This window comes from Vollenhovia emeryi, unplaced genomic scaffold (genome assembly GCF_000949405.1).
Source record: "Vollenhovia emeryi isolate VEMERY1.0 unplaced genomic scaffold, V.emery_V1.0 DF939137.1, whole genome shotgun sequence".
Classification (NCBI taxonomy): Eukaryota; Metazoa; Arthropoda; class Insecta; order Hymenoptera; family Formicidae; genus Vollenhovia; species Vollenhovia emeryi.
In genome coordinates, this window is record NW_011967229.1 from 1,643,358 (window position 1) to 1,665,463 (window position 22,106).

At 40.5% G+C, this 22,106-nt stretch overlaps 1 protein-coding gene across 1 annotated transcript in view; it reads right to left on the minus strand.

Moving 5' to 3' along the window:
• Positions 1 to 22,106, minus strand: part of LOC105567471 (whirlin) — an 87,794-nt gene that overhangs the window by 46,011 nt on the left and 19,677 nt on the right. Inside the window, exons 2-5 of the mRNA XM_012022367.1 lie at positions 18,840 to 19,221; positions 18,092 to 18,477; positions 14,329 to 14,340; positions 11,617 to 11,747 (exon numbers count right to left, since the gene is read on the minus strand). Of these exons, the coding sequence (XP_011877757.1) occupies positions 11,617 to 11,747; positions 14,329 to 14,340; positions 18,092 to 18,477; positions 18,840 to 19,186 (876 nt within the window). The 5' untranslated portion in view covers positions 19,187 to 19,221. The remainder of the gene's footprint in view (positions 1 to 11,616; positions 11,748 to 14,328; positions 14,341 to 18,091; positions 18,478 to 18,839; positions 19,222 to 22,106) is intronic.

A 22,106-nucleotide genomic window follows, 5' to 3' on the forward strand; every position in this document is an offset into this window, starting at 1 on the left:
TATTGGATAAATTTTATCGGATGTATCCATAATTTAATTGGAAAACGTAATCGGAAAAATTAACCATCGGAAACACTATTTAATTGGTTTATCCGATTGAAATTTTTTTCAGTGTAATGACGGTGGGAAATGTTAATAATATCCTCCAAATCATAATGTTTTAGACACTTAAAATTTGGTTGTTTAAGAATTTTTCTACTGATAAAATTCATGTGTAGTTTAACATTGATACTCGCGCATTGTAATGCGTAATTATAATTTAAACCTTTAGATGTGCACGGGGGAGATTAATGTTTGAATATATATACTGTTTATTAAACTTCGAATAATTTTCAATTTTACGTAACATGTTTTAATTATACAGCAGCTAATAAAACGTTACATCTTTTCTCTTCTCTTTCTAAAAAAGAGATGTTACCAGCGCGAATGTCGTTAATATCGAAAAGTTGAGGCCTCTTTTCCGCGATGCCGATTGGTTTTCTCGAAGCGCGGTGTGCTTCACTTCTCTTTTAGATTCGTAAATGAAGATTTGCAATTTAGAAATACACATTTGTATACACCAACTATTGAGGTAAAATCTCTAATCTTAGTAATTAGAATTTAAGTGACAACGGTTTTTGTTTCGAAAACATTTTCTCGATTGAACAGAATTAATCGTTAATTTAATCAATACCAATAAGTCCGCGGAATAATACGCAAAATGTAGCAACAGTCACGGAACAAAGTAATGTACAATAAAATATTAAGTACGGAATTTTCCATTGCGTAGGCAGGCCAACGAATTCTCAACGTTTTTTTTGTTGTTTTTCACTCGGCGCGGTATCGTACGACGATTAAGCGGGCCAACGAATTCTCAACGTTCTTTTGTTGTTTTTCACTCAGCGCGGTGACGTACGATGTTTTTGCGTGCCATTGTGTAGCCGAGGGTCGCTGCGCTATCATTCGCTCGCCGAACGTCGAGCCGGCAGGCAGTGGCGAGAGTCGCTCCGTGCGTGTTATTACTTTTGCGTTATCGGTTTCCAAGACTCGATCGCGACGAATGCAGGGATAAAACACTATTGATTTGTACACCTTTATCGTAACAAGTAACGTTCCTCGATTAATTATTAAGTTTCTGGAACTTATAATGAGAAACGAATTGTATGTTGAGGCGACGGCTCTTTATCAACGTATAAATAGATCTTTCACGAGACTAACTCATCTAAAATATGAATGTAAACCGTGGTACTTTGTCGTGGTCACACCTCGTTTACGCACCGCGCTTTTAATTATCTACCGATTTCGTGTAATCTGTTCCATTTTCGGGGAAAGAGAGAAATTTGTGCGACTTCGGCGTTCGCGCTGTAATTCGTTCTGTCGTTCTTCGCAACTCGAACGGGCAGAAAGTAAAGAAAGTCGCTTATCGCGCGTCATTACATTGTGTAAATGTAATCGGAAATTATCTCGATTAACTGTTGCAATTAATAACAACTATTTATCACTGGCAATTTCGCCCACATAATTTATTTCGAGGATTAAATTGTGTGACAAAGATGGTAAAATATCGTTTTGTCGCGGACTAATAACTACTTCTTTACCGCAGATTATGCTTCCGATACTCGCATTGTGTTTTATATCGCCAATTCAAAAGTGATTTATCCATTCTTCGGAATCAAAAATGCAAGTTGTTAATTTGAGCAATTTGTATGACAGAAAGTCACGCGATATTTGTTAATAATATTTCGTGCGGTATTTCACATCGCGTACGGGAGTGTCCGAAATTTCGCGCGATCGATGATTTTCGCGAGTGTGTGTTGTGTGAGTGCAACAATCTGAGAGGAGGAGGAGGAGGCCTGGGCGGCATCGGGCAACAGCAGAGAAATCGGTGAGGTAAGTGTCTTACATTTTTATATTATTTACTACTTGTGCAAAATCTGTTGTGTTTTTATTTTATTTATTCAAATGATTCGAACGAGAATTCGAATAAATGTTAGAGACAAAACCATACGTATAAAATTTTGTGAGTTTACATTTAAAAGGAAGACTTTTTCAGTATTCTATACAATTATTTCAATAAATACCTATTTTTAAAAATAAAAAATATAAAGTATATTTAATACAATAATTCCGATTTTACATAATTCGTCTATAATAATCATATACATATTTGTATTGTTACAGTTTAACACATATAGTTACCGATGTACAACTCTGCTGTGAATCGTATCAGTGAGTGATAAATTACTTTTTATTTTAAATTGACGTCGTGCATACAATTACTTCTTTGCATGTGTACCAATTCTTAAAAATATACAATGCTCAACTACAAATTGCGCGGATTTTGTCCTGTATAATAAGAGGTGTGTTAAGTCGATAGTCGAAAGTCTCGAAGTATTGTTGTCGCTTTTCCGAGATGCTGACTGGCTGTCTCGCTTGTGCGATACGACATGTTTCAGTCGTGTTATTTGGTTCCGTGTGAAACCATGCGAATTCTTAGAGAGCGCAAATAGCGCGCGCTTGTGCTGTCTAGTAATAAAAATTTGTTGACTGTATAATTTGGGCAGAAACAGGAAAAATTTTGCGAGTAGTGGAAAAAGTACGCAATTTCCCTAATCTGTCCCAGTGTATTCGGGTAATGAAAATAATTAATTATTTCAAAATATATAAACATAATAAAAAGTAAATATCCGCGCATAAATATAAAGTAATTTTCTCAGAAGAAGAAAATTATCTACAGCAACGGAAAAAGAAATTGAGGAAATGATGAAAGAAGGCTCTACGCTTTAAGATCAATCTCTCGCGGAAACACGCAGCAGGGGGGTAGTTGATGAAGGATAGCACTGTGCATCCAAAGTGGGCTGTTTATAGGTAAAATAGGCGAAGTTAACGAAGAGAAATCAACGGAGAACGTGTTTCCCGGCGGTGTGACGGCAGCCAGCAGGATATCGATCCTCCTGGCAGAGCCCGTGACGTCACATCCTACCCTATCCTTGACCCAGCCCGGATCGCGACGTCCCTAGGATCCCGCGGTTTCCTTCGTAAGATGCGGGCCTCTCGGGGTATCACCTTGTCGCGGCCGCACCTCTTTGTAACGCGATGAACGGCCGCGGCATACGGGAAACGCCGATTTCCCCTCCCTTGCACTCGTGCCACCGGAAACCGTCGGAGTAAGGAAAAACGTAAAAGTACCGTCTCATTTCCGCGACGATGGCGGAGTCGCATTTGGCAAATGCATTCGCTGCGACCCGATCCCGAAGATGCGCCTTTCGGGACCATATCGTAAACCGTGTTTCTCTATCCCGCGTTTCTCTTCCCGCCCTTCGAATAGCGCCGCGTAAATTGGATGTACTGTTTTACGTGCGAAAGACATTCGCAAATGGAATTCCCAAAATTCCACTCCGAGCAGCTGCGGGCTCTATTAACTTTTCTAAGCTCTTGGGCTTCTCTGCGTTTAATAGTTAGTGCGCGAACATATACTGGCTGGTTCGTTCTTTTTTTTTCACCGATTAATCGATGAGTTACGAAAATATATATTATTTCTTAGATTTTTATCCATTTTCTTGACTAACGTATGAAATTCTAATTTCCGAATTTATATATTCAATTTGACATGTTAATCCTTTCTTTCATAAAAGTGTCCGTCTGCAATTACTATTTATATTGTGTTTCTATTTATATTCTATTTATATCACAATAATTGAAAAGTAATGGATCATCTCGGAAACAGTGGGGAATGGGACATATATTCATATAAACATCTTTGCTTAAAATGACCGATACTATCACCTCCCAGAATATTGACCTTTCCTCCTGGAACACCCTGTATAATAATAATATACTCTCTAAAACTTGTGGAATGAAATTTTCACTCGAATCATGGTGTCGCTGGCCGCTTCACTCTATTCGAGTGAATATTTTTCTCCAATAGAGTGAATTAATTCACTCTAAGACAAAATGTGAAGAATTTCACTCTTATTTTTAAAGTGAAGATGTCTAATAATTTCCAGAATACAAATTATTTTCATATTTTTATTTATTTTTCACCGATCTTTCGTTAATGTCAACCTCTCTCTGCTGACTTCTCAAGCCTTCTGTTCCGTGGGAATATCGCTTTTCAAACTTTTATCTAACAGCGTTCAATATTGCCGATCAATCTTATGTATCTACATCTTGGAAGCTCCATATCTAACCCACGACAGTTTTATTATATCGCGTCGTGTCATATCGCGTACGAGGGAAATTAATAACAGATTAGATCTGACGAGAACAGATGAAAAGCTCGGGCACCAGCGATTCCGTGATCAGTGTCCATCTCCGCCCGGTCGATTAAATAAATAATTCATAGGGTGAACCATCGGAACCGTTTGACCGACCAGTTGGAAACGAACGCGAAACTGTCGTTATCGGGCTCGAGATCCGTCGTTGCTATTTCTCGCGCCGCATCATCCGCAAGAAGCTCGCGTGCCGTCATATTTTCGGCCATCCGGAAGCGGTTATCTATGAGCGGTCCGTGAGTTGCGATGCCATCCGGCGGATATCGTTCTGATCGCTTTTGCCGACGAAATCGTTTTCTGGGTCAGCCGGGATTGACCCTCGTCGCGTGTCTTCTTGCTATCGATGATAAATTATAAAAGATATCTCGATAGCTCGCGACGTTCTAGAGCATCGACTTTTACAAACAGATTTATCGCGAAAGTTTGTTTTTCGCATGTCTCTAACTGGAGGGATAATCATTCTTACTAAATAGAAGTTGTATTTTGAAACTCTGAAAGGAAATGGATTGAGAATTTTGTATTAATTGTTATATTGAGATTGACTTACTGATCAACAATAATACCTTATATTTATAAAAAGATTTTATAATATTAAACTAAATTGTATATATATGTATATGTAATAATTTTGAGAAAGAATCTTTCAAGAATGTCTTGCTTGTAAAATTTTCTTGCCAAGATTCTCTTATATGAAATTTTAATTGTGAGAAACATAGATTTGGTAAAACCATGTATGTATAGAGGAAAGTCCTCCATTATGAGATAGGATTCTAAAATGAGACAGTAGGTTTTCCACGTCGAAATTCAATCACAAATCTTTTTTCGCAACGATTACACGATCTAACACTTTTTTACTCAACAGATTTCACTCCAAGAGCAATAAATTCATGGTGGAACCAACAGACAATGCTCAATAAATTAGCAGAAACTCTGTCATCTCCTATTAGGAGCCTATCCCGTAATAGGGGACTTTCCTCTATCTAATTAATTACCTATTTACATGTAGATTCGTACATACGTTGAGTAAAATTAATTCGAATTTCGATTGAAGCTAGCGCTTTGATGATAATAATGAAGTTGTAAACTTCTTTTTCATGAAATAATCAGTAGCCAGAGAGAGAATATCACGAGTTATAACGAGGTTCTGCATAATTAAGGACTCCCCAAAGAAACCTTTTTATTCCGCGGCGCGTTGAGAGAATCGGTCGCCCTTTTCCCTTTCGAAAAAGAGCAGCATCCGCGGAAGCCTCTGTATTATGTAAAGAGAATAAATGACAGGAGGTTCGCCGGAGGGCGCCGGGACGCTTGGCGCCGCCACGTCGCTCTCGCCCTCGTCCTCATCGACATCGTCGTCGTCGTCGTTCGAGAATAGAGGCAAGGGGGATGGAAAAGCAGCGACAGAGCCTCGCTCAAACGTATTGTTTGCGTAGCACGCGTCCCGGTACACACACCCTGCGAGCGTCTCGTTGACGAGCCGTTACGAGATAACGAGTCCCGCCGCCACCGTTATCCTTTACGGCCCCTTACGTCGGCGGACACCAAGCAATTTAATCCCGTTTATAGTGATCGATGTCAGACAGAGAGCCAAGTCTCGCCCTGAGGTCCGTCCCCAAATTCCACATACAGTATCGGATTTTGAAACGATCGCGCCGTCTTGACGAGTTCGATATCCCGCGTCCTGGCGGTAACTCAAGAATTTTTTTCACTTTTATGGATAAATTAGCGATTTGTTTATTCCGTTCGATTTAAAAATTCATGTTAGCTTGAAATTAGTGACAGTAGCATTTACTTTTATATCTTTCAACTGAGTGCGTGTAATGAATTGAAACCATTCAGTGTCACACGTGCCGCAAATGCGGGAAGATGCGTCTTATGTCAATTTTTGCTATGGATGTAGATCATTTTCACATGTGTCACGTGGATATTAGTTTTCTTATTCAGCTGTCGCGGGAGCGTGAGATATCTCGCTGAATAAAAGATGGCACCAACATCCTAGAAGATTCATGGAATTTCGCGAGACTGGCATGATCAAAGTTGAATCGAAATGAGATATCGGTGAAAATATAACACTGACAGAAGGAAACATTCCATTAGAGTATTATTCCATTCAGTCGCGCTATTTTATCTTCGAAACACCAAATGCGATTGAGAATCTCGAAATCTTCGCGTGACAGGCGCTTGAAATTCATTTCAAGAATAATATATGCAAATTTCGAATAATAATAATTAATGAAAACGGATAGAATCCCTATGTGAAATATCGCGGAACGAATTTACTAAATCGAGACAGTTTATATTCCATAAAGGTATAAGATTTGCATCAACATTTTTTTCAAAGCTGACACGATCTTATATTCATTGTGTATTAATGTCACATTTTTATTTATGTTATTTTTATTTTTACGTATTATAGTATTATTGTGTCATTATTATGATAATGCGGGACTGTGAAAATCGAGAGAAATAGCGTGTATATGTGAGGAGATAAAAAGACAGGAAGGAAGACGAGAGAGGGAGAATTTAAAAGACAAATTAGCGGAATATTTGCTAAACATTTCTAAATCGCACATAAAGTTTACATCAACGACTGAGGGTTATACAGTCGATCGATTTAGTAAGAAGGCACGTAGAAGATGCGAAGAAGGGTAATCAGAATGGATATAGATCGCCACGACCCATTCGCTCACCCTCCCGTGGCAGCAATTTTTCCGGAATATCATCGGCCTAAGTCACTAGAACTCGACCTATATCCTTGCTTTCGTTCTACGATCGATTCGCGCAATTCCTTGGTGTTTCTTCACGTCGCGTATGTGAAAAAATCGCGAGCGCCGCGCAAGCAACGAGGTACTTAAATATAGCTTGAAAGCGCGGACGCGCAAACTTCACAGTTTAATAAAAATATGAACAACAAAATAAATAAAATAAATAGAGTAGATGTACTCGCTCTCTCTCTCTCTCTCTCTCTCTCTGTATACCAGGAGGAATTTCACGAAAACTCCGTATTCAAAATTTGGAATACTGCACTTTTTTTATTTCTAGAATTTTTCCGACGGTCATGAAATAAAGATTTTTCTGCTGGAATCTCGGTGTTCAACAAATTTCTGAAAATTGACAACAGTAATTGATATAGTAAATAAAATTGAACGAATAATATAAACATAGACATCTCTTTAAGTTGTCAGTAATAAATAACAATAATCAAGCTTTTTAGTCGACATTAACCGGCCAGTATTTTAATACAGAAAATTTATTGCGAAAAATATTACCTCAGCCAGGGTTTAAACCTGGACTTCCCTTACTCTCTAGACGGGCGTCTCACCAATTTGACCACTGAATAACAGTATAAAGATGATATCTTCGCGTCTATTTTATTGCGGCAAACATTACCACATGCCTCAGTGGTCGAATTGGTGAGACGCCCGCCTAGAGAGTAGGGAAGTCCAGATTCAAACCCTGGCTGAGGTAATATTTTTCGCAAGAAATTTCTGTATTAAAACACTGGCCGGTTAATGTCGACTAAAAAGCTTAAATAATATAAATATGTGATGAAACCATAAATATATTGCTAGAACTAAACGTTTGTCTATATTAAAAAGCGAGAGGACGCGGTTCTATGACGTTCGATATCGAGTAGGAACGTGCAGCAATCAGGTTGGCAGATTGCGTGAAGAATCGGAGAAAACCGTTATGAGGTGAATCGTCCGAGAAATAGCCGCAAGTAATCTCTCTAGTGCGAATAGTTCCGAACTATCTTCCGCGTACAGCTGTTCCCGATGCTCTCGAGAGATTCAAAACAAAAGGCCGCCGAGAACGGGTACTTCCGGGTACTATCGATGGCGCGAGAGGCTCGTTGAAGATCTTACGAGATCCTGAAGAGTTAAATTGTTACTGGAAAATTTACAGATCGCAAATTTTTATTCCAACTAAAATAGAACTTCGCGTTCAACCAACTTTCAATTTCAGCCTCGAATCGATTCTCGCGTTTCTCTCTTCGATATTCTATTACAGGTATCACAAAACCGCGCGTCGCAGCCTGTCGATTTAGAAATTTATCTCGAAATTGACTCCTGCATTTTCGCTAACGGCGTTAATTTAAACCGAGAACTTCCTCAATTTTATCGCATTAAAGTTCAACTGCAAAGTTCGCTCCCGGTTTAAAATCGTTCAATTTTGGATTCAGACGTACGAGGCGACGTAGTTTTATTCGAGCTGTTTTAATCTTCTTGCCCGACGTCATCTTACACGGCACTCGCGAGAGAAATAGAAAGACAGGGATAGAGGGACGCTTACTTTTACATGCGCGAATATATATCCGCTTAGTGTTTGCTATTTCAAGCGAGCGTCAAGCGATATTACCGGAGCAATGATATTCCTTTAATCGTTTACCCTGCGGATCAAAGAGCAGTGCTTCTGCGTGACGGCATACAAGGTGCGTTACACGTGATTTATGTGAACATACGAAAGATTGCAAATACTTGGCAAGAACTGCGGGGTATTTATAAGCCCGCTTTAGACAATCTATAATTTATATAAAAGAAAGAAAGAGAAAATTAAAAATATCATTCCAAGAGATTGCCAACGTGTGTTATCATGACCAAAATTTGGGCCGACATGATTTTGTTCATCGATGGATTGCCCAAAATATTCCCTTGGTGTATTATCATGACGGGAATATGGAACAAATGCAGATTGTTCAAGAAATTGCCTACGTGTGTCCTTATTTCGAACACTTGGTCCGTCATGATTTTCACCTACAGATTGACGTATCATTTCTTTTGCGTTATTGTCTGTAGTACTCTGTTCTCCTTCTGAATATTCCATTTTCCTATGGCTCTTTTCCAGGTGCAAGGTTAAGTTGCGTTCTCCTCGAAATAGATTAATTCTTGTACCGCAATTTCCTAGTTTGCAGATTGCCACCTCATTTATGAAGTTGAAATGTTTTGATACAAGCGAGGTAGAAGCAATTTCTTCTCGTAATTCTGTTACAATGTCTGAATGATGACGATTAACATGCTTTTCTAAGTCGAATATGTTATGTTGATAACGAATGCGACGGTAACAACGTTTACATTTTGCAGTATATCCATGTTCTTTTGAGAAATATCGCCAAACTAAGTGAGTTTCCTTCTTCTGTTTCCAACGTAATAACTTTTTTTCATCAGTTATACCATGACATTGAGACAAATGGATTGCTAGATATGCATAGTAGGGAGACTGACATCCGCCTTTATCTCGAAGTTTAAATTTAGTTTTACATTTGTCAAGTGTGCAGATTACATAATCGCGTGATATTCTTACACATTTCGACATCCATTCGAGGTCTGCATCGAATCTTACTGCCATCACGTTCGGATTGTATCACGGAGCAAACGTTACTAATGTGACCGTCACTATGTCTGACATACGACTTGTCTCTAGTAAACATAGTGATGTATTGTGTGAATCTTGGTAATATTCAGTTTTCTAATTTGTCGAACCTGCTCAAATATTACAGTAATGTATGTACATACATGTGATAGTAATTTTGTCAAATGAAAAGGTATAAGACGTAAAGGTTATCATAAGAGCTTGTAGGCAGTAAAATTGTTTTTTACTTTTTCTCTTTATAATCAATACAGTATCGATTGTAATAATGATTGTAATGTTTATAGTAATTTTTATATTTATTTTATATTGGAAACCGTGACAATACACACAAGCGGTTTGGTGCAAGGTTGGGAACGTTACCTTAAAAAAATAACGCGTTACCGTTACCGTTACTTTTTGGAAAAAGTAACTCGTTACTGATTTTAAAAAGTAACGCGTTACCGTTACTTAGAAAGTAACGATTCGTTACTTTTTTCGTTACTTTGTTGCAATGCTAAACAGTAAGACGCAAACAGTATTGAATTAAAATCTGTCGTCTTATTAATTAAATTGTATACGTTATATATTTTTACAATTCATTGCCGTGTACCGGATTTCATAAAAGAATCATGTCGTTTGAATGTTCATTCTATAAGAGCATTCTATGAAAGTAATTTTCGGAATGGATTTTATGGAGCAACGATACATTAAAGGCAGTTTATTAGTAAAACACCGTTAAAATTTCTCGACAGCTTTCTTCCCTAATTAACGGTGATTACATGAGTTTATAAGGGATTATAGGAGTTACAAAAGTGAATAAATCTTGGCACGGGCGATGAAAGGGATCACGAAAGGTTGATAAATGGACAACCACTGGTTAGCGAAAGGGATGCGAATAGACAAGAGAACAGCTGATTTCGAGAGCGGTCCGTCTTGCGGCTGTTGCGCGTAGATTTGAGGATGTTTCACGGTTACCCTACTTTCTTTAATTCCGTTGAGAGCCGGGCTAGCGCACCGAGGATTGATGAGATGCTTCCTGAGGTCACTCGTAAATATCAAATGCGCGATTGCTCGGTACAGACTCGGATTTGAAGAAAACTCTTAATCGGGACGGACCTAATTGCTCGTTTTTTTTGCACTTGTACTCGCCCCCAGTAAAAAGTATCCAATCGCCACGCATCGAGACGGTGGGCGTTGAAGCGTTCGCGAATCTGCATGACGACCGAGGAACGAAGTTCTATAATTTATTCTGTCCTTCGAGCTAATTTAAACTTGTGTTTGGAGTGGAATTATTAGTTTGAAAATTAAACTGTGAATATACTTCGAGACACTTTGAACTTATATCTAGGGGGGTCTATTATTAAATGTTATTGTTAATTAGAAATTAGAAATTTAAATGTTAGAATGTTTAAAAACTTGAATTTTTAGTTGTCTATTCAATCGTACAATTTTTAGGATAATCTTTTAATTAATTTTTTCTTGACAAGTATTCTAGAACACATTTTTACATTTGTCGTATATCTTTAGGCTTCGACACGAAGCTATTTTGATCATTAAATTTTATAAATCTTGTTTCCCTGACAAATAAAATAAATCGACATTAACTATCTTAAGATAAGTACTAGTTGAAAATAGGAATTTGTTCCATACTCCTTCAATTAAAGTTAAATTTTTCGAGATATTTTAACTTAAGATATATAACTCTCCTACACACACTCGCACGTCGAAATATAATATCTTCTGCAAATGCGAATGTTGCAAATTTTGGAATAAAATTAATCGAAGGTAAATCGAGAAATGAGAGAAGCGACGAACGAATACGTCGCGATATCTCACGTCTTTAGAATTAACGGCGTTATCTTCTCGCTCGTATCTTCGAGCTAACGAGATCGAGCCTTCAGAAGAGTAGGCGCTAATGGAACCGCCAGAATTAAAAGATATCGTGGTCGACGTCGAGGAGCTGGGCGGCGCGGGAGGTTCGAGGGGGGCAGCAGTAAGTGAGAAAAGTTGGACTTACTTTGAGGGCCTCCTCGTGGGTTACCGCGCGAAAGGGTGTGCCGTTCACCTCCAGGATGGTGTCTCCTGGCCTGAGTCCAGCGCGTTCGGCCACCGAACCCTCCTCCACCCTCGAGATGTAGACGCCCACCCCTGAAAACAGTTCGCAGACTTTCCATCAGGCTGGTAAGCTGCCACCACCGCTGGTCCACAATCGGCGCCAGCTGAAACCTTCCGCCCATGGCGCGACAAGCTGCCCGAACGAATTCTCGTTACTCTCCCTCGCGGGGTAATTCAGTTAATATGTAAGGGATTTTGTCTTCGATAAAAACGAGCATAGGTTTCCCGCGACGCACAAATTTTGGCAACGGAGATTCTTTAACATTGGAAAATTATTTCTACGAAAGATGCAGTGTAGAATCGTTTGTCATAAAAAAGGTAGTAGTTTTACTGATTATTAGATAAATATATTAAGGTTCACGAAATGGTGAAAAGTAATGTAAAACATCTCCGAACGTAGGATATTTTAGAGTTGTCATGTGGAAAAATTTTAACGCGAGATTTACACCCTTAACGTAATTTCCCTTCAAACACACGTCGATAAAAATTGTAAAGGATAATTTAATATGTAAGACCAGAGGAACCTGTTGGGGCTGGCATGTGACAAACAAGTTGGCAGAATTTTTGGCAAACTTCCCCGATATACTTGTTGAACGGGATGTAATAAACGCCATGGGCAGAAATATCGTCGAAATAAGAGAGAAAACTGAAAAACGAAATATGCGGATGCATTTCAAAGTGAATATCGGTAAATGGTAGGTGTGTGTCTCCATGTAACACGATGCACGTGTGTGAGTGTGTGTGTGTGTGAGTGTATCTGTGAAAGAGAAAGAAAGGCATGCACAGATTTTCTGAAGAGTCGAGAGGAAGTGCGATCGCATCGCATCATGTGCTCGCGTATGCAATTATGAGGTATCGATATTGCATATTGTGTGCGTGCGTGCGTAGGTGTGTATGTATTCGGAAAAGTATTTTTCACTCCTCCGTCCCCCTGAAAAACGATAATCGATAGCAACCAATGAAAACTTTAAACCGGACCGCAGATTATCCATGAATTTTTGAGCGGCATTCACGCGCGAGGACAATGAAATCTATACGGTTAAATAAAAGAGAGAAAGAGAGAAAAGGACGTTTTTATGACGCAGAATGAAAGCAAGATTTATCGAGTTTGACTGATTTCGAGTTTAAGATACGTCAATTCTCTTTGTAATGTCCTAGAAGACATTCTTTATATATTTATACATTTTTTTATTTATTTGCTCTTCTAATTTCTTAATTCGCGGATAATTTCTTTTTTCACGGATTGCAAAATATCTTACTGTAACATTTAAATATCTTCCCTTACGTATATTTGTAACAACCTGCCTTATAAAAATTATACTGAAATAATCAATTGTCATAAATAAATAAGTTATTCAAATATAAACTACGATATAAATAAAGTATGATGATTATAAACACTAAAAGCGCGAAACATTTAACTTAATACGTACGTAATTGAAACTTTTATCTATTAAAATTTTGTCCGAGTGCTTTCATCTTCCGTGTGAGCGTTTAAATTACTTTTCGGAGACATGTCCGTTGCTGAATTATATACTGAAACATCCAGTAGCGTGTATGTGTATATATGTGTTTGTGATTCGTGGCGAAGCAAGAGGAAACGTGATGACACATCGAATAGCACGCTCAAACTGCATTTATGCAGCTCATGCGGCGTCGTTTATTGCGTGTTTGTGCCGGCAACAGATTACCGTCAGACCCGAGGTTGACATAATTTCTCAAGCGACACGAAAGAACAAATCTAACGTCGAGACGAAGGTAGTGGTCGATGCTTCATTATTTTCCGTGTCACCGAGATGACATTTGAAGAGAATTAATCGAGAATTTTGCGCGAATATTTATTTGCTATTAGACCCCAATGCCATTCGCTGGCTGCCAATACGCGGGGCGCTTCGTGTGAATAATTGAACTTTCCCACGGTCTCTTCCCACACTCTTTTCTTACAGTCACATTTTATTTATCAAAGTTTTAAGTTTAAGACGGGAATATTGGCGCAATGAACATTCGATTGAGTAAAAAGTTACGGTAATGCTCGAATTTCGACGGCAAACGTCTCGGCGATCTACGCGCGGAGATTGTTCTCAAGTGGAGCTTACCCCTCAAGTTACTGAAGTTCAATTATCCGTTTTTCCAATCATAATTAATCGCGATCCAATTAACCGTTCGTATTAAGTTTTCATTTTGAATTGAGAGAATGTTTTTTTTTTTACTTAGAAAAGCACGGCAATTAAAACTCGATTTAAATTTTTTCGCACGGAATGGAGCTTCGTGAAAGCACCTAGTGTATACAGACCACTTTTAATTGTACGGACCAAATTGCAGAAAAATATTTGTCTCCGCTCGATTTAATTGATACTGCGCCAGTGAATTAAACTTAAATGATGCCTCTCTGTTGTCCTGGACGTGTCCGCATTTACGTGGAGCTTTGTGTCTGACGGTGGTGTAGACGAGTAAAACTTTCCTCTACGCACTCATACGCTCTCTACACGCATATGCAATTGTACATTCATGCAACGAGCTGTCGGCGTGCCAAGTCTAGAGAGAGGAAGTAGCTTTCTGACAGATACTCGTGGTGCGATGGCGTTATAAACCCTCCTTTCTCTCGTTGAGTTACCTGACTGCGCTTCTGGTACAGCGAAACAGAAAATAAGAATGACACAACGCAAGTTGGCTTATTCTCGATCTCAGCCGGTCGGTCGCGGACGATGGCGAAATCCCCAAGGAAGCTCGCGTCGAGTTCAACAAGCTTCCTTTTCCGCGACGAGATAATATAGTGGTGAGAAAATTTGACTGGAGACTCGAAATGGAATCTGAACTGCCTAATGGACCGCGTTTTTGGCGATAATAGCGTCATTAATGGTCACGCGAGCCGACATATTAAATAATTACAAAATTTTCCAATCATATATGCCTAGGGAACATTAGTCGCGATGTATATATTTAAACGCGATAACGTGGTTTAATTCTAGCAGCTTTTACGTCCCGAAGAAGCTTTCAAAATTCCGACGGGCTTTGTGCGAAAAATATTAGATATTCCTAAGCAGGATCTAAAAGTGTCGGCAATAGAAACCTTTACGCTCGAGGCATAAAAGCCCGATGGTGTGATGCGAAAGAGAAATTGGTGACACGAGCGAGCGCATTTTTCTCCGACTTCCCTGGGAGTTTCAGCATCGTATGAAACGGATATCAATGGCGCGATCGACGCGGCGAGGCGAGACGGGTCTCTCGAGGGCCGCCTTTTCGGATTTCGGGGTTTCACGCTCGAATTCTCGGCGATGATAAAGCTCGTCAAGCGATGGTATCAGCGCGTGTGTGCAGCATCGCGTGCGTGATTAAGCGTGAGATTTAACGCTCGCAGTCTCGCCTGGGAACATCATTATAACGAACGGAGTCGCCGATTCATCGCGTTTGATTTTGCTCTCCTCTACAGAGGCGACATTTTGCCAATTGCAAAACTTTTCGGTAAATTCGGAATATTATAACCTCTCGTTATATACACTGCTTTGTACGTTGCAATAATTTGGCGAGGAGAATTAATTGTGCGAACGCAAATTGTTCCCGGTGTTAAAAAAATTCTGTTTAATTCCGCACCAAAGGGAACTTATTAGGTATATGCGAGCCAATTTAAAATTGTAAATCAGCATCTATAAATATTACATCGCAAGACAGTCTAATCTATTTTTGAGACTGCGAGAATTAAGAGGCTGAAGACCGTGAAACCGGATCTTGTCGCTTTTGTCACTTTGACGACTTTACGGCGGCACTCTCGCGCATTCTTGCCTCGTCACGCGGATCCTGTACGAGATTTTTCTCATTTATCAGTTGCGGAATCTTTCTGGAAAACGCATAATCCGAGAGGGAGCGCGTCTTGAGAATATTTCAAAAATACTGAAGCCTCAAGGAAAACGTTCGAGCCGGAGGAATATTGAGGAATATTGAACCGAGAAGTAAACCACTTTTATTTAAAAAAAAAACCATTTTTCACAATTAATTCCCTCTTCGTATTCCGTCATGAAAATTAAAAATATCTCGCCGCTTTGTAAAAATTAATTCTGTCGTTTATTGTAGCATAAAGAATCGACTGTAATATTACATTTTAAAATAAATACATTGTATTGCATTTTGAAATAAATTACGGCATATTAAAGAAAAACAAATTTCATACGGAGAAGAATTACTCGACAAACTGAGGTAACGAATGTTAATTAGCTACTTTTAGCTGCTTCAAATAGCAATCGTCCGCTGCAAGTGAGTCAGTCTCTAAGAGGCGTCATCAAAATCAGTGCTGAGCATGTAATTTACGCGTCCGACGCAAGACGCTCGGTTGGATATTAGGGGATAAAAATTTGTTATCTGTGACAAAAAAATACTTGATATATAATAATCAAAGTAATATAATTATCGAGCAAATTTATTTATGAATACATGTATACGCGCCTTTCATAAATGAGCGGCTATTTTTACTAGGCGTGAAGCTTTCATTCTTTTTTTTTTATGAATGAATTCTCCAGAAAGATTAGGCGAAATGACGAACTCCGGTTGTCGGATTTTCGGCGCAATCGCGCTTCGATGGGTCGATAGCTCGTTATCGCGTCGACCATCGAACGGCAAACCGACAGGAGTTTCACCCTCACGAAGGGGAGAAAAAAAGTAAGAGGAGGGGGGGGGGGAAGTCTGTGCAAAACGCGCTCGTTCCTTCTCTACCGAATTCGCGTGCAAACAATCGTCACTGCAGCGGAAAACGATGCTTAACGATCGTGAAAATGTTTCCCCCCGCGCTTTCGAGTATCGTCCTCGCGACGAGAGAATTCATTTTCCGCTGCGGTCATCAAAATCAATTAGAATCCGCACGTATTATGAATACCACATGAAGCAATTTAATTGCAGAGCAGAGAGAAAGAGAAAACGACGGAGTAATTATTTCCGGATCAAAATTATTGATTCCTTGGAAATTTAATCGTCAATTTATAAATTTAACTAATTTGTACAAAAATTTCCAATATTCCGTGACTTGGGCGAAAAAAAATATGAAATTAGATAAATCAACTAAATTGCAGTTTCATATAATTGAACATATCAAAATACAAATATAGAGGAACGTCCTCTATTATGAGATAGGATTCTAATGTGAGAATCAATTTTCCATTAAACAGAGATTTCACTTCAAAGGCAATAAATTCATGGTGCAACCAACAGAAAATGCCCATTAATCTGGTAGAAACTCCGCTATCTCGTATTGGAAGCCTATCTATAATAGAGGACTTCCCTCTACGTATTATATAATATAATAATAATTTATGTACGTGAAAATATATTTGACAATCTTAAATCGAAATATCACTTTTTCATATCGGTGAGAATAAATATTGGAGTACTAAGAAAGTTTAATGCCAGTATGTCTCGTCGCGAGGGCAAGACAGATGCGTGACGACGATTCGTCGATTTATGTTGAAGCACGTACAAGCGCAAGGTGTCGAGACACGATGTGGGTGCCAACCGAGGTGACTTAGGCACGCAACACGAGAAAAAAAAACAGTAATCAAAGAAACGAGTTGGCAACGATAAGTGGCAAGCGAGTCATCTGGCAAGCCGATCGCTTCGTAGAAACTTGATATCGCAAATATAGAGGATCTGAAGATTAGATTATATAGTCAAGCTAGATTATTAGTCAAGCTATTGATGGATCAACAGACTGTTGAATGTTGACAAAGTCTATTCTTGGACTTAACCGTATCGGCGAATTGCACTTTTTAACAGCTCGTCGAAACCGTAAAATTTTTGTCTAGAATCTTTGCCCAAGGATTTCTGCTTATCGCCAAGACACATGTTTATAGCATCAGAAAAAACGGTGTTATGAAACTGAGAAATAATTTACAATAGTAAAACGGTATCAAGTTAACAATCAAAGTCTGTTCGAGATATTCAAAATCTTACAGAACTTTGTTATCACGGATGATCATAATGTACCTTGCCGAAGAGGAAAAAGATCACTGAATATAACGTCGCAAATTTAGGAAGTGTAAAACACATATGTCATACCGAAGTTGGCACACCGTGCGTTTATCCCGCGCGATGAGAGAGAGAGAGCCGTGTATCTATCTCAGTTTATCATAGCTCTCGTATTCTCGGGCGATTTCTCGGTAGAACGAATTTCTACCGGGCTGGAGGAAAATCCAGAAGCCGATCGAGCTCTTTACAGTTAGACGACCCGCGAAGGATCTCGCGGCGCGGCGGCCAGACGACTCGCGGAGCATTCAGCGGCGCTCCGTACGCCACGGGCGTACGGGCGCTCAAGGTGAGGCTTGAAAATTCGACTTGAGGAGTGCGAGAAACTAAGAAAATTTGAGTAAAGTTAAACCGCTCCTGGGAGAAAGTACCTCGTTCTCGAGGCACGAAGTACGGCGACGGGGGTAGCCTGAAGGTATTGCGGATCTCACCTGCGTCCTTGCCACCCTTCACGCAGATGCCAAAGCCATGGTGAGAGTCCGGCGGATCTCTCGTCATGGTGATTGTCCTTACGGTGAGCTCCTGAAGACTGAGCGGCTGCGCGATCGGCGACGTGGGCGGATTCCCGGCGTTCCCGGCCTGCTGTTGCTGTTGCTGCGACTGCTGGGACTGCTGCTGCTGCTGTTGCTGCTGCTGCTGCTGCTGCGAGCCACCGGTCGCGGTCGGTGTGCTGCGAACCGCCGTCACGCTCGCCGGACTCGACGCCGGCGATCTGCGATCGCCTTGACGTCGTTCCGAGACGTTGCTGCCGAATAACCTGAAGAAGATCGAAAATTAAATTGCCACTTAATCGTCTTTCATATGTATGTTACATTAACAATTAGAAACCTCGTGGCGAGAATTTTGTCGGGTGCATAGGTACTACAAATTTCTAATCGACCTAGCGAACCGAAAATCAACGGTACCAGGCAATTCTAGAGAACGAAAGACTTACGAGGTGGAATTGTGTACAGAGTAAACCGCGAGTACTGGAAAACGAATTGTGCCTCAAAGGAAGCAGAGTGTGTCGTGCCGAGTACACGCAAATCTCCAAGAGTGGATTAGTGTAACTCGATTTCGATAGGCATCGGACGTGACGGAAGGGCATCTCTCGTCCGCGTCGCGGGGGTGGCGTCGTACCTGAGCACTTGTTCCGGGGAGATGGCGCCGGTGCCGCCGGTGGGCCCATGACCCCGGTGCGATCTGTAGGGGGTCGTGTGCGAGGAGTGATGATGGGGCGCGCTGGGCGGCCTCTCGACGATGGTGTAGCTCGTGCCGGGCGGGCTGTAGTAGCCGCGGTGCTGGCTACCGTGATGCCGGCTCGTGGCGACGGGCTCGAGGTCCTCGGCCTCGTAGCAGCCGCCGGTGCCGCTACGCAGGTAGTGAGAACCGCTGCCGGCACCACGCAGGAAGTGCGTCCCGGTGGTACCGCCGCCCCACTGCAGCTCCTGCAGCTCGGAACCGTAGTCCTCCGTGCTGCTGGCCATGCCTCGGCTGGCGATCAGCTCCTCCCCGGTCACACCTGCCGGACAACAAGCGAGCACGCGATTGCGGTCAGCGCGAAATCGATCACCATGGAGGATACGCGACGGGCCGCCGGAAAGGCTTAAGCCGTTTGCGTTGCGAATCACCGCACGCGTTGCGGTACGGTAACAGAATATGTTTATCTGAGAAATTTCGAATGAGAATGAAAGACGGGAGGTTTGACGGAAGGTCTGATTCGATGAAATTAACGGAATCGCGGAAGCTTAATTTCATTTACATTTCTTAATTTGATGAGTTCCCTTGGAATAGAATACATAATAATTTTGTTTGGCAGTACTTTGATATTTGAAATTAAAATATAATAATTGCCTTTCTTTCTTTTTGCGTGTTTTTATATTTGTGAAAAGTTTCATAATGAATGATGGCTCGATAAGTTCAATTTCGTATCTTTGAAATTAACTTCTAGGAATTTTCTCTTCGTCTCTTCTTTGGGTATATTTTAATAATTAATAATAACAGAATTAAGTCAACAATAAGATAAAATAATAACAAGCGAAACTGAATCGGAATAATTACAGTTAATTAGAAAAGATGCCATTTCCGGGCTGGATTTTGCCCGCAACTTATATAATAATAATCCTTCTGTTGTATGAATTTTGTATTTTTCCGACTCAGTAAACTGCGAGCTGATTATTTTAAAGCACCGCTTTTTTTTGTTGAACCGATAAATCTTCAGTAGATTTTTTGGGTTTGTTACTCCAGGAGAAAAACCTTTATTCTTTTACATTAATATATTATAAGGTTAAGCAATGGCAATCCTTGACTCGAGCACCCGAAGCGGCTTAAACGTAAAAGCCGCGGCCTGAATTTCAGGGATGTCGGCCAGATCGATCGAGATTCTCGTAAATAAGTCAGGAGACGCCGCGAGTTCTCGGGAGACATTTTCGTGTTGGCGAAGAAACCGCCTCGACATTCAAATGCCACATTAACGGCTGAAAATTTTATTACGAAGGCCTTTTTCTCGGCGGTCGCTCGCCACCGGAAAAAGGAACGCAAGAATTTCTCGTGCGCGTGTCGAAAAATTGATACGCGACTCTCGTATCCTTTTCGTAAGACACAATTAAAATTTTCTCACGCGGTTAGCGCCTGACGCCAAAGTCGTTAACGCCTCTTCAGCGCGATTTTCTTAAATACCGAGATCGGTATCTGCAGAAGTTTGTAGAGAAGTCCTTGTATTTTTCGCTAGCATGTCGCTGCGAAGCGACAGAACGTCTCTCTATTATTACAGACATTGATGTGACCGAAACGCGGCAATCGCTTTCGCTCCAATTCCATCTCATTGAGATTGTAATAATTAATTACCATAATGACGATGCAATAACAGAGACGCGAAATCGCGGCAATCAAACGTATTTACGTCGCTACGCCATTAATCACCGTGTCTATTGCTGCTGCGTGTGGATATGTAGAATTTACGGGTTTAATAAATCCAAACGACGCCCGAGAGGACCGCCCGAATAATTTACATCTTTTTTCCAGACGCGTCTTGGGCGGTTTACTGAATCGTCCTCCACGAACGCATCTACGAATATTCGCGATTTATTTTTACACCGCGATCGATCGCAGCTTTTTCCATTGTTATCATCGGGCTGCCGTGACACGAACCGATTTACGTTATCGATTCCCGCGGGACAGGAATAACGGGACAATTAAATCCGTCGCGGGCGAAACTTCCTTGTCGTGACTGTCTAGTGAGGATATCATCTAGATAGGATCTTTAACGTGAGACCTACCGTCGCGACGCGGCCACAGTAATGACATCATTTTCTGGGACAAACCCACTGTAACTCCCTTAATGGCCTCAGGAAGTCTTCCGTTATCGCCGGAAGAAAGTTCCAAGTTGCTCCTACAGATAATAGCTGATAAAGCGACAGCTATATACGGGATGTTGAACCGAGCCGCTTTTTTTCACGAGGTCTTCGATCGATTTGGAGGAGTCGATATTCAGAGCAGATAAATTAACGTTTGAAGTAGTTGCCGATGGATGTTGGGCGAGGAAACTAATCCCGGATAGTTCCGAAATTAACTTTCTTCGGGGATTAAAATAAAAGTTAAATGCTGAGGTCTCAAGTTAAACGTATTTTTTTTTCCAAATGTTAACAATGTTTTGAAAGTTTAAATAAAACAAGTTTATCTTGGTTCCCGCAAAACTAGTAATTTTACGTAGGAAAGTAAAATTATTTTCTCGCAAAATTATATCGCTCGCGTTTCGCTAAATCACACAATCATAACGCAAAGTATTTCGAAACATGCAACTTTGTGCCGTGTGATATATTAGTTTCATAATAAAATACAACAGCGCTTATATACAAATTACTACACAATTTTATTACAGTTAAAACAAATGTAGTTAAACACTAAAATGCCAAAGGATTCCGACTATATCGCCGTACCATTTCTCCAAAATTTATCATTCGCACTTTATGACGCATATCATATCTTGCAAAGGAGGAATGTCGCGTTGCTTCCAGCATTCGCCCTGGAATTTAATTCCCGTCGTTTCCTTTCCCTACCGTACTTTTAGGTTGATAGCAGAAAACGATCCGTAAACGCTTAAGGCTTGTTATACAATACGTCGTATGTCGCTTTCGGATGTCGGGACGTAGGTACAATAAGAACATTTCTTTTCAAAAAATAAATTTTCTCAAATACGTCCCGACATTCGACAGCGACATACGACGTATTGTATAACAGGCCTAAGAGCCTGAGCAGACAGATTGTCGTAACCGTTTACAATTTTGTCATGAGACTTAAGTTGGTGTCGAATGTCAATGCACAGAGAATTGTCGTAGACGTATGTCGCCTTGAGATGCGATGAATGCGACATATGTCTACGACAATTCTTTGTGCGTTGACTTCCGA